At 33.1% G+C, this 19,725-nt stretch overlaps 1 protein-coding gene across 2 annotated transcripts in view; it reads right to left on the bottom strand.

Moving 5' to 3' along the window:
• Window positions 1-12,981: 12,981 nt before the first annotated feature.
• PPM1A (protein phosphatase, Mg2+/Mn2+ dependent 1A) overlaps window positions 12,982-19,725 on the bottom strand; it is a 56,277-nt gene continuing 49,533 nt past the window's right edge. Inside the window, exons 3-5 of one of the 2 annotated variants that reach the window (XM_044664871.1) lie at window positions 17,958-18,066; window positions 14,882-14,939; window positions 12,982-13,901 (exon numbers count right to left, since the gene is read on the bottom strand). In XM_044664871.1, the coding sequence (XP_044520806.1) occupies window positions 13,872-13,901; window positions 14,882-14,939; window positions 17,958-18,066 (197 nt within the window). In that variant the 3' untranslated portion in view covers window positions 12,982-13,871. Of the gene's footprint in view, window positions 13,902-14,399; window positions 14,940-17,957; window positions 18,067-19,725 lie in introns of those variants that run through there. The other variant, XM_044664873.1, reaches the window with a different exon arrangement.

Below are 19,725 nucleotides of genomic sequence, written 5' to 3' on the forward strand. Positions count from 1 at the left end.
TAATAAAAAACAACCAAGGAAGCTCTTTTGATATGGATGATTCAAATGTCTATCTAGTATAAATATAAAACAGTGATTCCCAAAGTGGGTGCCACCGCCCCCCTGGTGGGTGCTGCAGAGATCCAGGGTAGTGGTGATGGCCCACAGGTGCATTTGGGGGCGGTGAATAACAGTAAGGGGGCAGTGATAGTATGTGACAGGGGGTGCTAAGTAATATTTTTTCTGGAAAGGGGGCGCTAGGCCAAAAAAGTTTGGGTACCACTGATATAAAACAATGTTTGATTAGATAAGCTACTTCTTATCTCAAAGTCCAGGCACCAATATTAAACACACAAGCTTAGGAATCTAAAGCTATTAAATTCTTAAGTTCTAAATAACATATAGTAGAAAAAGAACTCCCCAATATTTAAGAGACAATGATCATGGCTTTAAAAAAAAGTAGTTCCTATTTAGTTCTATGGAATCTAAATATGTGGAGAGTATGTAAGGTAAAGGCATATTGGGATAATGAATAATAGCACATTCTGGGGAGTCAGAATTCTGTATTCTCCGTTGATATTTCTAGATACTCCTGTTGTCATCATTGCTTCATGGAAAATTATCACCCAATCTATATTCTTCCTCCTTTCTCAAAGAGATCAGTGCCTGGTTTACAGTTTATAATTGTTGCCTTTACATTAGAGTACTACATTATTTGCTCAAATAACCTAACCTCCTGGTTCCTTAATCTGCTTAACTCCCATGACTTAATCCTCAACTCCACCTCAGCTAGATAAAGATTATCAACAATAAGCATACATTAAATACCTATAAAGTACCAGGCCTGGTGCTACAAGCTAAGGATACAAAGACAAAAGAATGAAATAATCACTATGTTCAAGGAATTAATAAAAAGAAAAACGGTATGGTACTGGCTAAGAGACAGAAGGGAGGATCAGTGGAATAGACTTTGGGTAAGTGACATCAGCAAGACAGTGTATGATAAACCCAAAGAGCCCAACTTCTGGGACAAAAATCCACTATTTGATAAAAACTGCTGGGAAATTTGGAAAACAATATGGGAGAGAATAGGTTTAGATCAATAAATTCAGAATGGGTGAATGACTTGAATATAAAGAGGGAAACTATAAATATGTTAAGTGAACATAGAGTAGTTTACTTGTCAGATCTCTGGGAAAGGAAAGATTTTAAAACAAAGCAAGAGTTAGAGAAAATTACAAAATGTAAAATAAATAATTTTGATTATATTTAATTAAAAAGGTTTTGTACAAACAAAAACAATGCAACCAAAATCAGAAGGGAAACAACAAACTGGGAAAAAATCCTTATAACAAAAAACTCTGATAGAGGTCTAATTACTCAAATATACAAGGAGCTAAAACAATTATATAAAAAAATCAAGCCATTCCCCAAGTGATAAATGGGCAAGAGACATGAAGAGGCAATTTTCAGATAAAGAAATCAAAACTATTAATAAGCACATGAGAAAGTGTTCTAAATCTCTAATAATCAGAGAAATGCAAATCAAAACAACTCTGAGGTATCACCTCACACCTAGCAGATTGGCTAAAATGATAACAGGGGAGGGTAATGAATGTTGGAGGAGATGTGGCAAAATTGGGACATTAATGTATTGCTGGTGGAGTTGTGAACTGATCCAACCATTCTGGAGGGCAATTTGGAACTACGTCCAAAGAGCTCTAAAGGACTGCCTGCCCTTCGATCTAGCTATAGCACTGCTGGGTTTGTATCCCAAAGAGGTCATAGATAAACAGACTTGTACAAAAATATTTATAGCTGTGCTTTTTGTGGTGGCAAAAAACTGGAAAACGAAGGGATGCCCTTCAATTAGGGAATGGCTAAACAAATTGTGGTATATGTTGGTGATGGAATACTATTGTGCTCAAAGGAATAATAAACTGGAGGAATTCCATGTGAACTGGAAAGACCTCCAGGAATTGATGCAGTGAAAGGAGCAGAGCCAGAAGAACTTTGTACACAGAGACCAATACACTGTAGTAAAATAGAATGTAATGGACTACTGTACTAGCAGCAATGCAATGATCCAGGACAATTCTGAGAGATTTATGGAAAAGAACGATACGGAAGTACTACAGGAGTGGAAACAGAAGAAAAACAATTGCTTGAAACATGGGTTGAGGCGGACATGATTGGGGATGTAGACTCGAAACTACCACTCCAATGCAACTATCAACAATTTGGAAATAGGTCTTGATCAATGACACATGTTAAAACCAGTGGAAATACACATCTGCCATGGGGGGAAGGGGAATTCAGGGGGGCGAAGGGAAAGTAAGAGCATGAATTATGTAACCATGTTAACTTTTCAAAAAAACAAATATTAATAAATGTTTTAAAAAAAGAAATATAAGTTGGTTAAAGAGGGGAGATGCCAACAAGTTGGTGGAATTTGGAAAGACTTCATTCAAAAGAAGCTGCCCGAGTTGAGTTCAGAAAAAAAGGGATTCTATGAGGGACAGTTGAGCATGGAGTAGTCAGTGGAAGGTATAGAGAAGGGAGTCCTAAGTATGAGGAACAAAGAGAAATCCAATTTAGCTTGATATCAAAGTACAAGGGGGAGAACTGTCCAATGAAGTTGAGATTGGTTGGGGCCAAATGGAGAAAGTTATATATCTTAGAGACATTAGGGAGCTACTAAGTAGAGAGAAATAGTCAGGTATATATATGTATATGTGTGTGCCTAAGGAAAATCACTGGCAACTGTATGGAGGATAGAATGGAGAAAGAACTGGGCCAGGGAGACCAATGAGGAAGCTGCTGGAAGAGTCTAGTTTGAAAAAAGGTGGTTGTTGGGTGAATAGAGAGAAGGGATAGGAGGGGAATGATATCATGAAGATAATAGCAACAAGATTTGGTAACTGACTGAATACACAGGATGAGTAAAAGTGAATGATTGAGAACAATACCAAGATTACAAAAAAAGGAGCCTGAAAGAATAGTACCCTAAAGAGAAATAAGGAAGTTCCCAAGATTGAGGTGGGAGAAAACATAGGGAGAAAAGATGAATTCTATTTTAAACATGTTGTTTCTGAAACATTTGGTTTGAAATGTCCAACGGATAGATGATGAAGCTCACATGAGAGAATGAAGCAGAATACACAGATCTGTGACAAGCCATATACATATAGATGGAAGCAGGACAGGCATCAGAAAACTGTAGAGAGGGCAAGGCTCAAGAGAGAGACTTTGGAGAGAAAAGGGATTGGGACAAAGGAGACTAAGGAAGAGAAAAATTAGAGGAAAATCAGGAGAGTAATGCGACAAAGGTTCAGAGAAGACTGAAATTCCAGTGACAGTCACCCAGAGTCATGCAGACTGTCTAAGAATATTAGATTTGGCCATTAGAAATCACTGGTAACTTTGAAGGCAGCAGTTTCAGTTGAATGAAGAAACTGCAAGGTAGAGTGCAAAGAAGGGAGAGTGAGTGATGGGAGAAGTAGAGGCAATAAATGTAGATAGCTTTTTCAGAGCTTTAGAAAAAAAGTAGAAAACTATCATGTCAAAAGAGGAGGGTAGCATCTAGTAATTTTTTTTTAAGGATGAGGGAGACTTGGGTAATATTTGGAGGCAAATGAGAAAGGACCAATAAACAGGGAAAGGTTGAAGAGTACTGAAGAGAAATAACTAAAACGGGCAGTCTACTGATGAAGGAATGGGCTCAAGGACCTTAGCAAAAACCAGCACATTGTCAAATATCAAAAACCAGTGAAAAAAATAAGAAAATGAAGAACGGGCAGTGTCAAGAGGTTTTAAGATAAAAAACGGAGAAGAGAGAGCTCAAGGCATATTGCCTCATTTTTCTAAATAAGACATGAAATACTCAACTAAGAAAAGAGGTGCGGGGGAGGGTGAAGGAGAGAAAAGGTATAGAATAGTTTTTTGGGGGAATAGGTGTAGGAAATCAATTAGAGAGGAATAAAATAATTACCATAATATGGTAAGTACCTGTAGTTGTAGTCTGATAATATCAATTTGTAATGAACCAGGGCAGCTAGGCATGACTATATATTATATAGCTGCATTATTTGACACTGGGCTTCCATGACAGCACTTTCTCTTGCTCCTACTTTTCTGACTGCTTCTTTTCAATTTCCTTTGCTGGAACATCATCTATATTAATTTATTCCAAGGATCTATCCAAAGCCTTCTCTTCTCTGAAAATGATCTTATCAACTTACATGGCTTTATGCTGGTGATTTTCAAACTATACAGTCTTATTTTCCTCCCTAAGTTCCAATAGCACATCGTTAGCTATCAGTTTGAAATCCTTAAATGCCACCTGTCCAAAATACGCATAACTTTTGAAATTCACAGTTACATGTTTAATAAATATTGGATGATTGACTTCTTTAGGGGTATCACCATCCAATTCCATCCTCCAGGTTTATAAACTGTGTCATGCTTTTAACTCCTCACCCTCTCTTTCCATATATCCAAATCAGTTGCCAAACTTTTACCATTTCCACTTCTACAACTTCTCTTGCATATTACATTTTCTTTCTACCTTACATAGCTATTACTCCAGTTTAGGCTTTCATCATTTGTCACTTGAAATGCTGCAACAGCCTCCTAACTATTCTCCTTTCTTTATCTTTCCTTAGCTCTTAATAAAACTCTATGGATTTCTATTACTTTAAACATTACCTATAAACTTTTTTCCCCCTGGCTTTAACATATATTAATATCCTCTTCATGTGTAGTACAGTTAAATCAAACTGGCTGTCTTACTGTTTTCTTACAGAGGACCTCTCCTAAGNGTACAGTTAAATCAAACTGGCTGTCTTACTGTTTTCTTACAGAGGACCTCTCCTAAGTCCATGCCTTTGCATTGACTGTTTCCCATATCTGCAATGCATTCTTTCCATACCTTTGGTCTTTGAGAATCTCTAGTTCAGATCATATGCTTCCTTCTATATATGAAATCTTTATCTCCCTAGAAGCTGTCTTCTCATTTTCAAATTACTTTGTATCTATTTTTTTATCCCTATATATGCCCATTCCTACCCTGGTGAGACAGAAGTTCTTGGGGGTATGGGGCTTACTTTCACTTTGTCTTTATCATCCCAGTTACCAAATACAGCTCTTGGCACTTAATGTTTGTTAATTGTTTGGTTGAGAAAGTTCCCTAAACCAATGAAATCATAGATATAATTTTTAAAAGCTTCCTGGAGTTTTCATATCGATAGTCACATTTATTTTTATTAGAAACAATATTCCCTACTCTGAGGCAATTTGAATAACCTTAACTTGTTTAATAAATGAATAGAGGGGAAAACTGAAGGAAGAGTATTTATGGTGATTTCTCAGGAGATATCAAATTATCTTGAAGCTTAGTGAAAGTAAAAATTCTAATGATTTCCTACCACCAATATTTTAAAATTACAAAAAGGCTTGAGGAATACAGAAAAATTTAAAAATTTTTAAAAAGACGAACAACTCTATATTGAATATATACTATCCTATTTTGTTCCACCAATATCACATTCTTGTATCACTCTGGTTATCAGGATTCATGATTAGTATAAACAACATTTCATGTTCCATTTTGCTAACTACCTGAATTCAGAAAGCAGAAGGCTCCTAAGAAACTCCACCTGCTTCACATATATCATCCATAATTTAATTTGTTCTAAAATCACTCAAAGAAGGAAGAAACAAAGATACTGATTAAATATTTCCTTAAAGGCAGAATACAAATCTTTTCATGTATGTTAGATTTTTTTTTCTCATCAAACCAAACTTAAGGTATAAATAACTGTTGAAAACTATTTCCTTATGTAGCTGATCAGAGACAAATTCAGCAGACTCAGTTTGACCAACTTTTAGAAGTTGGTCCTTTTAGAAGAACCCTATAGAGTTCATTTAGGGCAATCTCTTGGATTCTACCTCCATATCTACATAAAAAGATAAAGTCTCACTGATTAGAAGGCTGAGGGGAAAACAAGAATATTTATTTTCCCACAAGAAACTTTTAGTCTTCCTCGTTATTAAAAAGCTCTGGTCAAGTTTTTTGTAGCCTTTTCATGCTATAATAACTAGATGTTTTGAACTAGATGATCTAAGATTATTTATAAATAAGAACTTCCACATATATAAAAAGTAGCTTAACAAGGACAGAACTGACAGAAGTCAGGAAGACATTAGTTCAAGTCCTATTTCTGATATATACTAATTCTGTGATTTAATTTCTAAAAATCCCAAGAAACTCTAAGGCTGTGTATTACAAAATTGGCAATCAGTATCAGTGAGGAGTTCAACAAGGGTAATTCTCCATAACAATGCATAGTTCCTGACCAAAAACAAAGAAGAGCACTGTAATTCTAAATGGCAATTTTCAGATTTACCTTTATGCTAAGGAATGAACTAAAAAAATGCTCAACACTTTCTTCCACATAGAAACCTACAGCCAATTTCAAGTTATTCAGGCTTTTCCTAGGAACAAAAACCAATGGCAGTGACTATCATATTTAAATAAGTATTCCATACAAAACTAAACAATCATAAATACACAGAAATTATGCAATTGTCTGTTTATTACTTAGTGGCACCTTTTGGGGGGGGGAACTATAAATTATTTCTAAGTCTCATTTCCCATATACAATCTGTAGCCATTCATAAGCTTAATGCAATTCTTGAACGTAGTCCAAACAGAAAGTACATCTTAAAAAATTAGAAACTAAATTCACACATTTTCTTTGGGACCAGAAACTGGTACACAGTACAAAATATACATTTATTGAACTTGTTGTAAACACATTTTGGATCACATAAACTGCAAATAGTGGGTAATCACTGTGGAGAATATTATACATTGTATTTAAGGAAAATAGCTCTGCTTTTTTGTATATTAGTTTCAAAATTATAAATTTATAATGAAGCTAAGCATTCTGCAAACATGCTTTTTAAGCTTACATGTCTTCATTCATAATATTAATACAAATTAAAGGGAAAGATTACACTTTCACAAAAAATATGAATATTATGCTAGGAGCTAAAACAATCAGCATTGCATGTCAACTACATGAGATATGTTTTCTCCATATGAAGTTACTGAGCTAATAAAGGGCATTAGGTGAAAGAACAAAGCATACAAATGGGTCTTCTATTAACTAGAGACGGGTCCAAGATTAATCAAAACACCTGATAATTGAGAATAAATCCAAACTTCAGTTAATAATCAAACCGTTTTATTGGACATATATTTTGGAAGAAATGTCATTAACTCTGGGCACTGGTGGCTGAAAATGTTGGACTCTGTATTATTCTTCTCTATTAGTTTTTTAATCTTTCATATTGTGAAATCTGAGATGGCCTGAATATGTGCATAAAGTTTAGTGGACTCTAACACTAGCAATGAGATGAATATCAGAAATCTAGTCTGCTAATTCAAAGGTTAAAAAAAAAAAAAGTGAACATCTGACAATTAAATTATGTGGATAATAAAGTATGCATCGTAAGCACTATATAATATGTTCCTTATTTAGATCAGTGTTTTTACTACAAACCTTTTTTAAAAAAAACTCCACTTGGGGGCAAGCTGGGTAGCTCAGTGGATTGAGAGTCAGGCCTAGAGACAGGAGGTCCTAGGTTCAAATCTGGCCTCAGATACTTCCCAGCTGTGTGACCCTGGGCAAGTCACTTGACCCCCATTGCCCACCCTTACCACTCTTCTACCTAGGAGCCAATACATAGAAGAAGTTAAGGGTTAAAAAAAAAAACTCCACTTAATCTTTTGTCAGTTCAATTTCCAGGGCCAAATCTTCTTAGAAAAGGATTAGATTTCCTTACAGAGAGAGAGAGAGAGAGAGAGAGAGAGAGAGATTGGTCCTAACATTACTGTTTTCTTTTGCCTTTCAATACCTACAAGATATAATTTTTAAAATCTATAGTCTATGTTCTGCTTGGAGAACAGAGCCCAGATATTAATTATCTTAAGAAAGGATACTTTTCACTTCAGACTTTCACAAAATTCTTTCCCCCAAGTCTCTGAAAAAAATACTTAAAAAAAAAAACACTTTCCTAAAGTAAACTGAGTTCATCTTGTATTCTAATAATTGTTGAGTTTGCTTATTTTGTGTTTTCTTGTTTGTTTTTAAATATAGATATCTAGTAGTATAATACCACTATATAAATATACTATGAATATGGCATTTTGGCACCCACTGATTATATCTGCTATTATTGAATTAGGAAAGTAGCTGAAGAATCAACTATGTACATAAATCTAAATTGTTTCAAAAAGTACTAGATACTTGCAAATGGTTTTAAATAGTAATTTCCAAGATGATCAAAAGGTACAATCAATGCACAAATGAATGAAAAAGCTCTACACAATTTTTCTAAAATTTAAAGTTGATGAGAAAGTAATCAGCAAAAAACTTTAAATAACCCATAGAATTGAGATCATGAAAGGGTTTTGGTGCAGTGACAATGTTTAAGATAAAGAATTTTATGGTAAACACTGCTTTTATTTTTACCAGATGAGATCAGGAAAAATACAAATGACTATATTAATAAAAGTCTTTTAAAAGTTACTTCTGTTGTTGGAGCAATTACTTCTATCATTAAGTATTTCTTGCAAATGTTATATTGGCTGAAGTTAAGGTTGGATTTTCCTGACATGGATACAACAGCATTAGTGACTTGGAACTTAAACCTATTACAACTTTTAAAATAATTAAGGTCCACTCTTTTCATCTCTACTCCTCCTATGGTCCCAAGATACTTCTTTTATGTACATCATATTTTAATATATCATTCAATAAGAGGCAGCATGGAGCCATTAATGTGTAGGGGGCTGGTCTTGGGGAAGACTTTAGTTTAAATCCTGACTTTTTAACACAAACTAGGAGCAGGACCATGGACAAATTATGCAACCTGTCAATGACCCTATGCAACTACTAAAACTATAAAGTTGCAGAGAAGTCTGTTAACAGTGGAGGCAGTTTCCACAGGGAGAGTTCTCTACCCCAGTGAAATTGGATTCGGACCTTGCCTCCCAAAGTCATTAGACATTCAGACCTTTAAATATGCTTTCTCTTGTAATGATGAGGCTAAACACCAAGCGTTCTTAGCCAAACAAACTGAATTGGCCTGTTTCATTCTGATAATCATTAAAGTTAAAGGAAGAAAAACTAGAGCAAAGCAGAGAAAGACAAGGCATTTTGTGCTGGACAAGGGAAAACATTGTTATCTATTTGCTACATACCCAGCAAATTGATCGAATAGGCCACCTCTTTTTCTTGTTCTTGGTTATGAAATAAAAGTGTAAGTGGCCAAAGCAATTTCATTGTCAGCTAAAATTATCATAATGAATACTTTCATCTAAGCGTTTGCTAGAATTTCACGGGGCCATGAGCGACTGCTTAAAATAGCAAGTAGGTAAAAGGGAAAGAATCTAGTGATGCCAAAATCAATACAAATGGAAAATGCTCACTTGATGGTGAAACAGGAAAAGGCAAATTTCATTTTATTTCTTTATTATTCTGAGTTCTTGAGAAATATTTGTTGTTTAATAAAGAAAAGTCTTTCCCCTTAATAATCCACATCTAAAATTTGGAAGATATTGTTAAAAAATATTTCTAGCACTCCAAAATAATGTTTACTTTTAAAAAGAAGGGCTTTGATTTAATAAACATAAATAGATGGCATAAAGCATATTACTGAAAGATACAAAGAATCAGCGTATCTAGAGTTTCAAGTTATTAACTATTAAGATTTTTTTTATGGATAAAGAAAACCAACAATTTCTCAATACCTAAAGGAAAACAAATCCATTAGAAAACTGGACCACTGTTAATCAACTAAAATGGTCATTTCCTTTGCAATGTTTGTGAAACCAAATTATAAGAAGATTTTGGATCCCTCAAAAGCATAAAACTGTAACAATCAACCTGAAACAGTTTTTATATTTTGATGTTATTTACATGAAAGCTTTGTACTAATACCACATTCTGTACTAATACTGTACAATGGGAAATCAAAATATTAGGTCCTTAAAATTTCTAATTTAAACTTTCCACTGAATTTTTAAAAGAACGAAACAAAAACAAATACCTGTTTTTCAATGGTACATTAAAGCAAAAATATTTAATTCCTAAATAAATATGTTTATAATTAGAAGTGAAATTACAATTAAGTCACAAAACCATTTTGTTGAGAAGGGAAAAAAAAACATAAAAGACACTGAGCTGCTAATTAATGATGAGACTAGTTGTAAAAATGATTTTTTTGAAAGAACTAAAAATTAATGCTCAAGCCCTAAATATATTTCTAGGGCCTCTGTTTCATGGTTTTCTTCCTAAAAGGCTGCCATAAATCCTTAGTTAAATTTGTAGAGCACATAGAATAAACTTAATCCTCAATATACCAAATTTCAGATCCCTATGCCGAGTACAAACTTTTTTTTTAAAAAAAGTAAGATTTCAATTTGAGGGATAGGAAAAAGTAAAGAGAGTTAGGATGGAGGGCAAATGATATCAATTTTATGGCTTAATTTGATTGGCATGTAGCATTAAACCACACACAAAAGTTAAGTTTCTCTACTGCAAAGTTCCTTGTTTGAATCCTCCATGGTGCCCAGCACATAAAAGGAGCTCAATAAATATTAACTGGAACGCTATGTTAAGGGATACAAAATACCACCAAAGGGATTGTAGTATAGTAATGAAACCACTTGTAATTCAGAATGCCTAAATTATATACATTCGGGTTTTTTTTAAATCCTGATTTTTTTTTTTTACTATGTGAAATCAGGAAATAAAATGAGCAATTTCTGCAGTGGTTCTTAACACTACAACAAGAGCAGGTCAACGCAATATTTTATAACTAAAATAAAAGTTTCATTTAATAAATCTTTAATGCTGAATTGATAAAATAAAGAATATGTTTATATATATATATAGATTTCTAAAAGTCAATGTTAATATTGAAAACTGCTTAGAACATTAACAGTTACCTATTAAAAGGTACATGTCCCCAGAATAACCATTAAGACATTTTATCTGGCTGATAAGTACTCACAAAAAAAAGATGAACCAGTGAAGGTAAGTAAGGTAAAGGGAACATATTTGTACGGTTTATGAAAGTAGTTTTTTATACAACATGCCATTTCCTTTTTAAATAGGTAAACTGGGTCCATTCTATTAGAACATTTAAATCAAACTACATTTGGAATACCACATTACAACACTGTTACCACACAAGAACTTTCCCCAAAAGGGAAATAGCATGTGACACGTCAAAAATATGTGGCACAGCCCCTGAGGTGCTAAAGTTTTTAGCACAACAACACAAAATTGAATAGGTACAATAAATGAAATACACAACAAAGGTGCAAAAAGTGCCTTTTAAAAGTATGGATAATATTTTTTCAGGGAATAGTAAAAACATATAGTCCATTGCTCTAAGAAGATATACATACTCATTGCATGTATTTTCATACTCAAAATTAGTACCTAGCACGGCAGTGTTTATTCACAGATAATAGATTCAGTGTTCTCAGACCATAAGTACTGAACACAAAGCCAGAATAAATGACTTTTAGACATTTCTTTCACCCTAGGTGAAGCACTGGCAACTGTAAGAGAAGAATGTTTTCATGTCCTTATTCTTTAGGTAGGGCCTCTTAACATGGTTTTAAAAGAAATTTCATTATGACACACTGTGTCATTATGGTTTGAAATATGGCTTTCTGCCACAATTTTACTTGTGATTTAATATTTTACATCTCAGAAAGTTTCCATAGTCCAGTTTAAAATCTGTTGCTTCTAGAATTAAACTTTAGTCTATACAGTAAAGAATAGGCTTGTCCTAAGAAGAGTTCAGCTTTCTACACTGGTGTGTATATCTGGTAGTCAGAATCACTTGCCATATTATCTACACATTAATTTTGTGCAGGTGTACAAAGCCATAACTTAGGACATAATGATAGTTTTCATTCTACAATGGAATTAGACATTAGGTAAGGAAGTGGTCTTTAACCCAAATTAAACTTACAAATTCAAATATTACTTATATTTTCTTCATTCATGCTGATACAGAATACAAAAAGACAATTTACATTTAATCACTCCACACAAGAGGGATAAAGGAAGGATTTTGCTGGTATATTAACTCTAAATCTGAGACATTTTAAATTACTTTGTCCAATATTCCTTAACCTTAAATTAATTTTAAGGCTACATATATGTATACATACACAAATAGGTGTCTTTCCAAATTAGGGAAAAGACAAGAGTAAATAGAGAGCATCATACTACATTTTTACACCAAGTTTCGATTTTGTATTCGGTGAAGGGTTAAAATCTTACTTTCTTGCCTATAGAATAATTAAAACTACATATTGATAATACAATATTTTCAACCTAAAGAGACAATACAAAAGAGCACAAAACAGTAGTCTGTCAGCATGACTAATTTGAAAACTTACTTTCATATGATCAAAGGGAGAAGGTAAGCCTAAAATAAGATAATTTTATTTTAATACCTATAATTCCTTAACTTTTGAAAGTTATTTTTAATGACCGATATTTATATGTGGTCAACATGCTCTAATTCAAATCACGAATGTATTTTAACCATAAGTATTCTAACTAAGTGGGTCAATTAAAACACAAACACACACACATCATAAGGTGTTAAGAGTATCAGGCTTCAACTAACATTTTCATTAAATGGTGTCTAAATTCAAGCTGATGCATTTCTAGATGAAAAATAAGTAGTCTGAAAAAAAAACCCATTTAAAATAGATTAAGGAAGAACAGTTATTTAAAGCCTCTAGTCCGTCTACTGGTGGGGAGAAATTCCATCTATGCCTTGGGCAACACTGTGGTCCATTTAAAAAAATGGGCTTTCATGTCTCAATAACTGAAACCCCTCATTTACAATGACACGGCATTTTAAAAAGCAAGAGGAATTACACATACATGATTAAATATCTTGTTTGTTAAAATCAATCTTTATTGATAAAATGGAGTTCAGAATATTTTACTAGGAACAGCAGCAGGCCCAGCCAATCATGATAGTAAAAATGCTACAGATTCCTACTCTATGTAGGAAGCTGTTCCTTTTCAATTAGTAATTAATTTAATGTAAGGACTTGCAAAAGAGGTGCAAAGAATCAAGGCATTCTAGCCTCAAGATCGATATGATATTCTTATGAAATACACTATTACCTGCAATAATAAGTGGCAACAAGGGAAAAAAAACCATCCTGAATGAGTTTTATGAATGAACTAGCTATATTCTTATGCTAGTCCACTGTCAAGAAAATTAAGGGTGTTTGAAACAACTTCATGGATGTTCATCTCTGTAAGAATTTTTAAATTATTCTTCATAATCGCGTGTATTTTTGAGCATCTCGCTGGCCAGGCTGCCGCTACCCCCACCCTCACCCCTGATCCAAAACACAACATGAATTTAAAGGGCTACCAACCTATCTGTTGCATCACACAACAAGCCAAACATTTTAAACTTTGATAGGGATTTTTAAAGCAGTTCATAATTAAATATGAGCATTTTGTACAAGGACAATTGCACTTTACCAAAAAAAAAAAAAATCATACAACAAAAATTGCTGAAGTCTGATTTACAACATGAATTATGGTTTGAAATCACGTTTACATAAGTCTCAATTTTATATAAAAAAAAAAAAAAAAGGATCAGTTCTGGGCTAGTTGTTGTACTGCTGTAGTTCTGTGGTGTCATCTTGCTCACCCTTATAGTATCCCCTTCTTTAATATTGAAGATGGATGTTAAGAAGGTTCAGTGAAGTTGCGCTGTACTTCCTTGGGAGGATGAAGGTAAACTCCAGGCTAGATGAGAAGTTTTTACCACATGTCATCAGCTGATGTTGAATCCTTTATGAAGGAAAAAAAAAGCACCTTTTAAGTCCTAGAGTTGCCAAACATTACACTCTGAATAATCTTGAAAGGAAAAAGGTTAAAAAAAAAAAAAAAAAAAGGATTTCCTGTGAAACAGATTCTATGCTAGATTCTGTTTTGTAATAAATAACATTTAAGGAAGAAGCTGAGTTTAGAGCAAAGACTTTTTAACTAAAAAGATGGTAAATGATTTACCTTGATTCTCTGATTAAACCCTAATTTCTCTTCATGCCACCATTTTAATAAACCTTAGTAATGCAAAGAAAAATTAAAACCTTCAGAAATGCAAAAATTTTAATAGAAAAACATCATAGTGTAATCTGATTATAAAGAAATATTGAACCTGGAAAATACCTTAATCCAAATTTCCCTCATTTCACAGATGATTTTTTAAAGTCTAACAAAAAAAAAAGGAAAAAAAAAAAAAAAAAAAAGAAAAAACAGAATGCAATGTCAACAAAAAGCCTGCTAATAGTATGTAACTGTGGATTTTTAGTATTTGAAAACAACACTAAAATGTTTTTTAAAATGTAAACATAGTCTAAATATTTGCATGTGCCAAATCAAGTTTACTTAAAACTGAAAACCACCAAAAACACCCATTTTTAGGGTAAAGATGTTATTCCCTAATATTAAATATGTATGGTGGAAATAAACATTCAGAAGGTATGTAGTCAAGGATGTTGCAAACCAAGAAGAATTCACAAAAGATTTTCTTCCCTTCTTTCTTTCTTTCTTTTTTTTTTTTTGGAGAGGTGGCCACTCACCATAATTATGTCCTCAATCACTAGAACTGTAGTTCAGGCAGAGATCAGAGCAAGCAGAATTCAGAGCAATCAATCAGGGGTGTGTGTAAGAGAATGGGTACAGTGAACAGCTCTGCAAAAACAGGTAGGAAGGATATGCATTTAGAGAGGTGGGGAAGAGGTAGTGGGAGGAGAGAAGAGGGTACTTACAGTGTCATCATTTCTGAAAGGATTCAGTCTATTGTAAACGGCTTCAATTATACTCCGCCTAAATTTAAAAAAAAAGGCAGAAAAGTATTATTCTTATTTGGCAAAAGAAGCAAAATAAACTTTTGCTCAATAAACATGTTAAATAAACAATTGGCATGAACATTTTGAATATGCAAATATTGTTACATTTAAGAATAATTTCCCATTTCCTAACCTTTAGTAAATAAGAACCACTTTTGATTTTCATTACCACAGATTACTATTTCAAATAGAGATAATCTACATGTAGAATTCTATGATTCTTACAATCTATGGGATTTTTAATAAAAGGAGAAAAGGCTGAAAAAGTCAAGGTGCAATACACTCATTTTAAGAGTCAGGGAATGATTTTATGGTCTTTATAAACAGCAACTTTTACTAGCTATGAAGTCCATGTTAGTTTTGGCTTAGAAATGATTAATCATATTAAATAATAATTTATGTATAGTTTGCAAAGAGCTTTACAAAAAAATATGATGCCATTTTGTCCTCACAAAAATTGTATCCTTCACCTGAGAAATAGGTCTAATTAATTTGATTTTATAGATGAGGAAACTGAATTAGACAGTGTTTAAGTAACTTAGCCAGTCATGAAACTAATATGTTTCTGAGGTTGGATTTGAACTTAGTTTCCTGACTATAGTCTAGTACTCTATATGCCTCATGCCACCCAGCTACCAAATTTGATATAATAACATTTAAATATTTCAGATTTAATTTTCTAGGTTCTTTTATGATGCAGACAAAACATAAGTTAAAACTTCAAAATTAGCCTTGGATTTGAGAGACAGGCAAATGCCCTATTTGAATGTTTCAATATAAAAGCAGCAACTGTTACAAAAATCAAAATTATTCAAAATGGTAAAAAAAATTATCCTCAAATTCTTAAAATTAAAAAATTTAAATAAAAATGTGAATTTAAAATAGTTGGAAAAGAAGGGACAACCATTCTGAAATAGGAACCCAAGTAATATGCACTAATTTTGCTTTTAAATAGTTGTCTGTTACAATAATGCATACCAAAAAAAAAAATCTGTTAAATTTACATTTGAATTATTTGAAAAAATTTTAGTACTGGCTAAAATATCAATAATTTGTCTTTTTAAATTTTATTTTCCCTTTGAATTTTTATTTTATTTTTAAATTTGACATTTTATTTTATCCTAAGTACATGTGAAAACATTTTTAAAAATTTGAATCTTGAATCCTTCCTCCCATATACTTGAGATGGTAAGCAATTTGATAGAGATTTTACATGTACAAGCATACAAAATATTTCCCCATCTTTTCCCCTTTTGTGTTAGGAAACAGGAAGAAAAAAAATTAAGAAAGTGAAAAAAAGTGTGCTTTGTCCAGGATTCAGATTCCATCAGTTCTTTCTCTGGAAGCAAATTTTTCATCATAAGTCCTTTGGGATTGTTGATAGCTATATTGTTGAGAATGACTAAGTTATTCACAGTTGATCATTGTACAATGTTGCTGTTATTATGTACAATGTCTACTGGTTCTGCTTAACTCTGCAACAGTTTTTACAAGTCCAATAATAATAAAGTTTTAAAATAGAAATAATCTAGAAAATGTCATCTGGATCATTTTGGAACATTGTTACTACCTGTAAGAGACTCCTCAGTAAACTCTTCCCTGTACTCAGTGCTAAAGAAGCTAGAGCACTTTAAGACATAATACTTGCCCTTCAGGACCATATAGGGGAGTGTGAAGGGCTATGATCAATCACAAGTTATTATACAAAATAATTTATAAGTATTTAAGAAAAATATAAGTAAAATGTTATTTCAGGTCCACGGCAAGAAAAATTCTTGACTGACTTAAAGGAAGCAGGGAAGGATCACAGGATCATAGATTACAACTGGAAGAGACCTCTGAGATATTCTAGTTCAACCATCTAATTTTACAGATGAAGAAATGAATGCCCAGGGTTATCAAGTGACTTGCCCAAAGTCATAGAGGCAATAAATAATAGTCAGGATTCGAACTCTGGTCCTCTGACTCCAAAATCATTGCTCATTCCACTGCAACATGCTGCTTCTGCTGGACTTCCTGGAGGAATTGGCATTTATTATAAGAGTTTGAATTAGGCATGAAAAAAATGGATAGGAAGTCAACAGTGGCAGATTGGGGAAAGAATTCCAGACATAAGGAATATGATCAAAGAAATGGAGGCAGCAAAATGTGGAACATGTCCTCAAAGTAATCCAGTCTGGCTGGAACATGGAACACATGAAACAGAAACACGAGAAAAGGTAGGAAAACCTAGTGTGGCATATCAGGCAGAAGAGTTTAAACTTTTTTCAGCAAGCAATGGGGGACCATTGAAGGGTTTTAAACATACTACTTACTAATATGATCAGATACATGCACAAGGAAGATCAATTTAGTAGTATTGTAAAGAGGACAATAGAGACTAGAAATAAGACTCAAATATATCCTTTTGTGTAAATTTAAGTAGAGATTTTAAGATAAAGGAGGTTTACTATCTGAATTTTCCACTTCGGACTTAAAATAGCTATAGAAGTAGCTCAAAGCCATTGGCCAAAGTACCTGGAAAAATGGCTGCCAGGCCTTTGAAAACACAATCTAAATAGATTCCAAAGAAGTTGGAAAGGAACAGAGTCAAACAAGTGAAGAGACTCAACCTGGGATAGTAAGTTTTGTGGGACTGTTAAGACCATATAACAATGATGCTTTATGTTTATATACTACTTTAATTCAGAAAGGCCATTAAAACACATAATTTCAAATAGCACTTAAAATTATTTGAGCACGAGACTACATTCTAATAAATGGCAAGCATCAAAACCAAAACATCTCCAAAAGGTAATGTTTCATCAAAAAAACAAAATGCCCCAAATCAAAGGGCTCAGAAAAGATATCTTTCTTACACACACACACACACACCCCTCTACATGTCATTTAACAAACTAAATCAGTCTTAAAAATAGTTGCCATCTTGTCAATTCTCAATGAAAAATATTTTCTAAATAGTGATTATGGAACATATACAAAATATAAAACTTACTTGCTTGCCAAGTCACCCCCTGGAGGGAGGTTTGGGATGGTCTCAGTTGCTAATGTGCGCATCACATGGACTAAGTCTGGTACGCCTTCTCCCTGCTTCTTTATGATTTCTGGGAATCAGAAGTACTTTTTTTGTAAGTGCTATCCATATTGAACTTTAAAAGACTGAAACAATCAAAGATAGCTTAATATTTCTTAAAATGGCATTTATCACATCTGAGGTTTTCTATGCTGGTGCCAAAAGGAAGAAATTCATGATGAATTTTGAGAGGCTATGACAAGTAAGTGCACAAAATGACAAGAAGGAAAAAGGCATTGAACTGTTATTTTCTAGATAAAGTTTAAAGAAGAATGATCAAGATTAAAATTAGAAAAATACACAAATATTTCATGTTAAATTGGCATATTACGTAATCAGGGGTATTTGTATACAAATGGGAGGAACATCCTTCTTAAGATGTCAACTAGTTACTTCTGAGTAGACCAACTCCTCTCTTTAGACTGGAACATGTTTACTGAACTTTGCCCTGTAAACAAAAACATTGCACAGCAGAGTTTTTAAAATTACAAAAATCAATGAAATAATTTGTAATTGCCTTAAAATATTTTTTCATAACCTTAGCTATAACCATTTGATACTTAATATAGTCACACAAAGACACTGTTAAACAGCATACAACCATTTTAAGCTTGTAAACCAAGGTACTACATGCTAAAGCTCCACCCTTAATATGCTTCATCTAAAGACAATTAAAGATTTCACAAGCTACATGATCTGTAACATTGGTTTAGAAAGGCTAATTAAGAATGAGTTTCAGATATATTATAATGCCATTTCCAGTCTCAATATATGTGTTTTATGTGAAAATGGCCCAAATTAAAAGGCAGGTTTCTTATACTATTCAAAGAAATAAGAATAAACCATAATTACTGATCATCAAACTCTCCAATAAAGGGTACACTAATGGGTATGACTTTTTACAATGTGAGGCATGCATATATTTTGCCACTTGTACCATAGGTGCCAAAGAAAAAATAATGCACACAGGACTGTAAATAAGTTCTTTAAATATGAGAAGTGTTCACTTTGATTACTAACAATATTCTAAATGCAGATCCATGCCAAAGGCAATATGTATGTACATTATCCATGTCAAATGTGTTACATATATTTAACTACATATTATATTTGAGTAAGTCAGTTATATAAAGACACTAGATGTTTTTGCAAGTTTTCTTCAAGAGATAAATTTTTTCTCTTAGTAAGCAGTGTTGTTAGAAGAAAAAGCAATCATCTTAGTTCTTAGCCAAAATAGGAATACCTTTGAAAGCAGCCATTTATACAAAAGCTCTTTATTTCCTTTAATAAGATGAAGTTTGGAGATCAAAATATCCAACTCCTAACACTAGGGCTACATTTTAGAATTCTATTTATCACCAGATTCAGTAACCCACATGATTTAAGTGGTGAACTGTTCTTTCAGAGTAAAAGCCAAAATTTTACCATCTAACTTTTATTGTCCAGAATTTTCTACCGCTTTTAAATCTGAATAAAAAGCAAAGAGCTCAGATTTGGTTTGCCAAGTCCTTTATTGTATAATCTTTAACATCTAATATGGTCTACATAATTCTAATGCTAAAATTCTGCCATACAAAAATAAATGGATTTAGTGTTTACCTAAGCTACACAATTTCACAACCTGATACATTTAACATACAGTCTCCACTAAGTCAATACAATTATTTGGAAAGATAACTATAGATACAAT

The sequence above is a fragment of the Gracilinanus agilis genome, chromosome 2 (genome assembly GCF_016433145.1).
Source record: "Gracilinanus agilis isolate LMUSP501 chromosome 2, AgileGrace, whole genome shotgun sequence".
Lineage (NCBI taxonomy): Eukaryota > Metazoa > Chordata > Mammalia > Didelphimorphia > Didelphidae > Gracilinanus > Gracilinanus agilis.